At 31.9% G+C, this 6,453-nt stretch overlaps 2 protein-coding genes across 2 annotated transcripts; one reads left to right on the forward strand and one right to left on the reverse strand.

Moving 5' to 3' along the window:
• Positions 1-625: 625 nt before the first annotated feature.
• On the reverse strand, positions 626-2,070 carry LOC139514212 (uncharacterized). Its single transcript, XM_071303104.1, has 2 exons — positions 1,822-2,070; positions 626-1,237 (listed from the first exon to the last, which is right to left on the reverse strand). The coding sequence occupies exons 1-2, from the start codon at positions 2,068-2,070 to the stop codon at positions 626-628; spliced, it is 861 nt and encodes a 286-aa protein (XP_071159205.1).
• A 1,593-nt stretch (positions 2,071-3,663) lies between these two features.
• LOC139482294 (uncharacterized) lies at positions 3,664-6,136 on the forward strand. The gene is made up of 3 exons (XM_071266098.1): positions 3,664-3,979; positions 4,345-4,507; positions 5,780-6,136. Exons 1-3 carry the CDS (start codon positions 3,788-3,790, stop codon positions 6,043-6,045), a joined length of 621 nt encoding a protein of 206 aa, XP_071122199.1. The 5' UTR covers positions 3,664-3,787; the 3' UTR covers positions 6,046-6,136.
• Positions 6,137-6,453: the final 317 nt, after the last annotated feature.

Genomic DNA, 6,453 nt, shown 5'->3' on the forward strand with positions numbered 1-6,453 from the left:
CAAGTATAGAATACGTGATTGTAGTACCATCGGACTTATATTTAAGTCAAATGAAGTAAATCGGTTCTTATACAAATTACATAATTGTAGTACCATCGGACTTATATTTAAGTCAAATGAAGTAAATCGGTTTTTATACAAGTTAAATTATTTTCCAGGTTTATTATTTGAAGATTGTAGTTATGTTTAATCGCCATATTAAGTTTGGATTGACAGGTCGACAGGACGACAGGTCGACAGATCGACAGATTGACAGGTCGACAGCGACATGTCAACAATTAGCTTGATTGACAGTCCGACAAGTCGAAAATGTAGCTATTTCTTTTTTTATAATTTTTAAAATTTTAGGCAAACGGTTCTACAGATAGAAAAACATAAGCATCAACACATCCAATAACAGTATAAGCTATTTATAGTTTTTCATCTAATATATAAAAGAAGTGATTGTATATTTTATTTGAGAGGAAAAATTAAATTTCAACAAAACAAAACTCGTCAATTACTTTTTCTTTAAGTTTACAGTGGCGCTTTTTAATCCATTTTAGTTTATCTTTTATTGGCCGTTTCATTTTTTTTCATTAAAGATTGCAATGTCCTTTAAAAATTTATGGAAAACGTCTCCATGTTAAAACCCGTATCTGTATCTGTAGCAAAATTCATTTAATATGTCACCGATTCTTTCATGTCTCACTCCTTTCATTGTTTTGATTTTCAGTTTTGCAAGCCCCCATATGCCTTCATTTTCATTTGTGCAGGTTCCATCTCGTGCTTTAAATTCTTTACTGTGGTTTACAGTTTTATGCACAAATCCTTCCTTTTCCAATGTGTTATACGCCGCCCAACAATCAGAGTTAATGTGTGCTCCTTCGGCAACATTTTCCTGAATAATTGGTAACAAGGTCTTACGATCTCTTTTTTCCACTATTTGCAAAATCACTTTCCTTGACCCCTTCTCCACCATTCCAAAAACCCAGGTATCTTGTTTTCCTGTACCTCTGTGATATTTTCTCTTTTTTCCAAAGAGACTTTCATCGATTTCAATCAAATGTTCACTGTTTGATCCCAATAAGACTGGATCATTTGTTAATGATTCCTTACATACTATCCGAAACTGGTCAAACCATTCAATAACACAGACATGACTGCTATCGGAAAGTTTTTCCACTTCGTAAATTTGAAGATCTATTCCAAAGTAGTAAACTAGTTCCATTAGTTTTCGTAGTGGCAGTTTGGACTTCTGAAAAAAAGAAGAACATGAAAGTGTGATATTTTTTTAAACTTTGCTGTGTATAACAATTCCCAAATAAAAACATAAGAAATACTGTTACATGAATATGCATTTACTTAATCTTTCCATACTGGTTAACACACTGAATAGCGATGATTACACTGACCATTATGTTTATATCACACAACAAAACGCATAAACAGACTACATGTAAATTTTATTTTACAACCGGTATTCAAACCTGACATGCTACTGTTGTATTAGCCTATACATACTGTTAAATAGCGAAAAATAAACTTTTTAGAATATTGCAATTAATATCAAAACTCAAAAACTAAACGCCAATTCTAATGGATGGATTATGATAATCTATCTATTTTCGGTTTACTATATTTGGCAAACTATCCACAATGACCGGATGATACCCGTCCGTATCTTATGTCCCATACTCACTGTACATATAATCAGTTATGTTAACCACAACAAATCCCTCGGAAGATGATTTATTTTTTTATATCAACAACAGATGTAGATATGATTGGTTCAATATCCATTAACAATAATTAAATTTTGATAATAATCTTTTTATTTACCTCAAAAATACTACTCCTCCTTATGGAGCTGGTTAACAGGCATGCTGGGCATTTCCATTGTAAAGAATCTGAAATGTCTTTCCGTTTACACAAATTCATATCTGAAGCACAATGTGTGCAGGTCATTTCTTTCTTTAATAATCCATTATCCATCATATAAGGTACTATTGATTCTTGGCTAGAGACTACAGCATACCAATTTATCGGCTTTGGGGCTCGATCTAGTAACGGAGTTCCTAAGTTTTCCATTTTCTTTTTCTATACTAACTTTTAACACAAACTACGTGCACACAAATCAGAAAACTGACTATAAAGGATTTCTCCCAAACAACTTTATGACGTTAAAAAACGGGAAAATATTCAACAGATTTTCGCGAAACTACATTATGACGTTACGTTATCGCTGTTTTTCTTTGAGACTGCTGAAGATGGCTGCGGCTTTTAAAAAGTTCAGAAGCGAGGATATTTTATCCCTTTACAAATCCGCTTACAATACTAAAATTCCTTGGAAAGAAGTATTTGAAGAGGAAACAGAGAATTATTTTTCTATATTTGAAAAAGCTACAAATTGCTCCCGAAGCCTAGTTTTGTCCAGTGTTTTATCACTAACTTCTACTTTGTGTGGTCCAAATACGAAGGTGACAGTTGGAGACAACTCATATTCTACCGTGTTAAACCAGTATATCGTTGCAGTATGTGCACCCGGTGGAGGAAAAACCAATACATATTACAAAGTCATTGATCCCGTGGTGGAAAAAATAAAATAAAAACATGGAATTGCAATTCAATTGGAGGCTTACACGACAGCAAGTCTCCAGAAACACCAATTAAATAACCAAGGGTATGGTATCATCACGTGTGATGAAGGACACAGGTTTTTGTCATCTGTAAATGTAAAACAATCGAAGGGTGAAGGCGAGAGATCTCTTTTGTGTAAGATGTGGGGAGAAAAAGGAGACTCCAGCCTCCTAGTAACAGGAACAAGAGGTTTTTCCAAAACATCAATGTCTTGCTGTCTATTTATTCAACCTCAACCATTACTTTCAGAGTTATGTCAACTTGGTGGAGATGATGGTTTAATGGATCGGTTTCTGTTTTGCGTTGCCAAACAAGTCTTTAATACCACGGCAATTACTAAAGCAAATGTACCACTATTACGAAACACCAAATTGCAAAGTTTTGAAAATGACATGAACAACATTTACGAGGAACACCTAGCAGGGAAGCACTACAAGTTGTCCGCAGATGCCGAGAGTGTGTTTGATGGTTTGATTGACTCATATTGCGACTACATGAATGCCAAATATGGATCTGACCACGGTAAGTAAACAGTATAGTCATGAAAAGAAAGTGAACTGGGGTTAAATTTCCAATATTAATGTCAATACCTTTGTTCAAGATAGCAATATTATATTTATTACAATAGTCAAGAATAAAGTATTTTACATCTGCACACCCCCCCCCCCCTTTCCATCCCCACCTCCTCCAATGTACACAGAATTTTGAAAAAAAGTTGAAATGTATGAAACCACTGAAATTTAAGGAAGCGAACCCACTTTTAATTATTGTATCCGCCCATTTACATTTTTAAAAAGGAGTCTTGATTAAGTCGCAGCATTCAATCACATAGGCAATGATATAATCCATTCGAGTTTTTTATTGTTAATCAACCGGTTTTAACTATTACACAAACATTTTCAATTCATACCAAAAATTTAATTTATTAATCGTTTACATAACTATTGTGGCAGCTTGTATTTGCTTATAACGTAATAAATGTGCATAACAATATAATCTTAAACACAAAACTTATTTTTATTTTTATATTTTTTCAACATTTATTTAAGTTTGCTCATTTAAATTTCAATGTTTAAACATAATTTACATTATTCTTATCGTTGTATTTGCAGAGGAAGACAAAGAGAATGAAACTCCTAATCTTAACATATCACTAGATGAAAGTGAAATGATGACAAGTAAAGACACCATTCATATTCCTCGTCTTGCTGCCGTTCTACATGTATTCCAACACAGTTTCAGTTGTGGATTAAATGATGGGTGCTACATACCGACACCATTAGAAATAACCAAATCTAGATTAAAACAAGCAATGGTCTTGTATAATTCATTATCTCAACAAAAATCACTGTTTGTTCAGGTTAGTCAAATCATCCTTAGTCTTAGTAATTACATATTAATGGTCTATGATTACACCTAGCATTTTGTGCATTAATATCAAATTGTAATATCAATTTGAATTTGATTATTTAATAAAACATTTCTTCAATTTAGATGACACGCAAATCTTAATACGGAACTGTACCAAAATTATATTAAATTCTTGATAACAAATTATTAAGCCAAACCAACAGCAAATTTAAAATCAATTAAATCTATTTGCGAAATAATTATCGCTATATTATAACAGCTGTTTTCAATTAAAAAAAAAATATTAATTTTATGTAGAATACAAAACATCAAATAAAAAGCTTAAATATTAAGTAAATTAAAACTTTCTTACAGGCTATTGCTTCATGTGATCGGGACACACCAGCTCTTCATCTAAAACCAGTGGCAACTTTTAGGGACAGAGTCGCCAAGGCCATGTGCAAATCGTGTGGACCATTTGTTACAATACGACAATTACAAAAACGTCTAAAACGTTCACTTGCCGAGAACATCAAAAGTAAGTTTTCGTAATTATTAATAATTGTTTAAAATATTTTCCCTATTGTCAAACAAGTTGTTTCATTGGTAACCCATACTGAATACACATCAGCTCCTTCCAATGACGCAAATATACTTAAGGTTTATGTACCCTTCTGTGGCCATTTTTGTACGAACTTTTCAAACTTCAATTGTATCAAAACTACAGATATAATGAATAATAGAGATAGGCCATTTTGTACATATTCCAAGGGGAAACTTGATGCAAAGCATTATTTTTTACTGTTCCATTGCATTTAATAGAAAAAGAGGACTTTGTGGCAAATAAATCAAGATTTTTATAGAAAATCCACAGCCTTTATCCTTGTACTCTCATATTTGGCAATTTGATGACTGATAGATATAGGATTATTGCATGCAGTGCTAGCATTGATTTCCTTAAAACAAGTTTATAAATCATAGTTATTGGTTAAGACAAGTATAAATATGGCCAAAATCAAGTACACCTTTTAGGGTGCGCTCGACTTTAGTGACTCAGCACGAGGTGTTTTGGAATTTACAGGTTACTTAGAACTTTTTGTAAAAAATAAACACTAGCACATCATAGAAAATCAAGTGAGTAATTTATGTTTCAAATTTTATAACAAAAATCTCTGTATTAAAGGCTGTGGATTTTCTATAAAAATCTTGATTTATTTGCCACAAAGTCCTCTTTTTCTATCAAATGCAATGAAACAGTAAAAAATAATGCTTTGCATCAAGTTTCCCCTTGAAACATGTACTAAATGGCTTATCTCTATTATTTATTATATCTTTAGTTTTGATACAATTGAGGTTTGAAAAATTCGTACAAAAATGGCTACAGAAGGGTACATAAACCTTAAATACAAGGTAAAATATACATTTTCACAAGAGAACGCTCCAAAATGTATATTTGTTCATGGTATTATTTACGAAATGATGTACGTTTGATACAAAAACTCAATTATTAAACATCTTTTAATGTATTTTTGCGTGGATTAATGATTGTGGGTTGGGGTTGGTGTTTTTATAAATATCAACATGTGCGTCACTCAGTATGTCCTTATACTTTGAAAACACAGATGCTCCTTAAAGACACAAAATTTATGCAATTATAGTACATCACCTAGTCATGAGCTTAAAAACAATCAAATAATCAATGGAACATGATTCTCATACTACATACAATAAATTTTACGCATGTCTTTGATCATAATTCTTCCAATATTTTTATATTACACATTTTAATTATACGCATTATACTTTTTAGTTGAACTTGAAATGTTGCAACAAAATGGATTCGGCACATTAAAGACAATCAAAACCCGCCATGGAAAGCGTAACTTTTTCTTCAAAATACCAGGCAATTGCATCGATATGGAAATTGGTGCACATTCTACAATCATCAAATCGGTGGGAATTAATATTGACACATATGAGTCAACATTCAACGACTTATCAACTCTTACTGATGAGGAAAAGAACTTTACTATTCAACATCATCCACATGCAGAGGGAATCGAAGGACTGTGGTGAATTTATTTGATGACCAAACACACGCATTTTGAAACTAATTATAATCAATTTAGTATCATTTTTCAAGAAAACATAATTCTCATTATATTTGTTTCATATCTCATCTCAACTGAAAACTTTCATTCCTTTAATTGTGTTTTTTCAAACAATCAAAGCGTTTATGGACTGATTTAAATAAGTGGTTATGGATGAAATAACATTAAACATTTTCATTAGATAAATACATGTACAATTATAATTTTGAGGCTTTACAACGAATACAGAGTTCTGTGAATAAAAGTAATAAAATTTATCAAGCGAAAGCACATATAATTCAGTGGTTTTAATTTAGTTTAATAGAAAAGTGAAAAGCAATGGTGAATGTTTAAAAAAGAAACTAACACCCAACAAGCAGTAACACAATACGAT

The sequence above is a fragment of the Mytilus edulis genome, chromosome 1, assembly GCF_963676685.1.
Source record: "Mytilus edulis chromosome 1, xbMytEdul2.2, whole genome shotgun sequence".
NCBI lineage: Eukaryota > Metazoa > Mollusca > Bivalvia > Mytilida > Mytilidae > Mytilus > Mytilus edulis.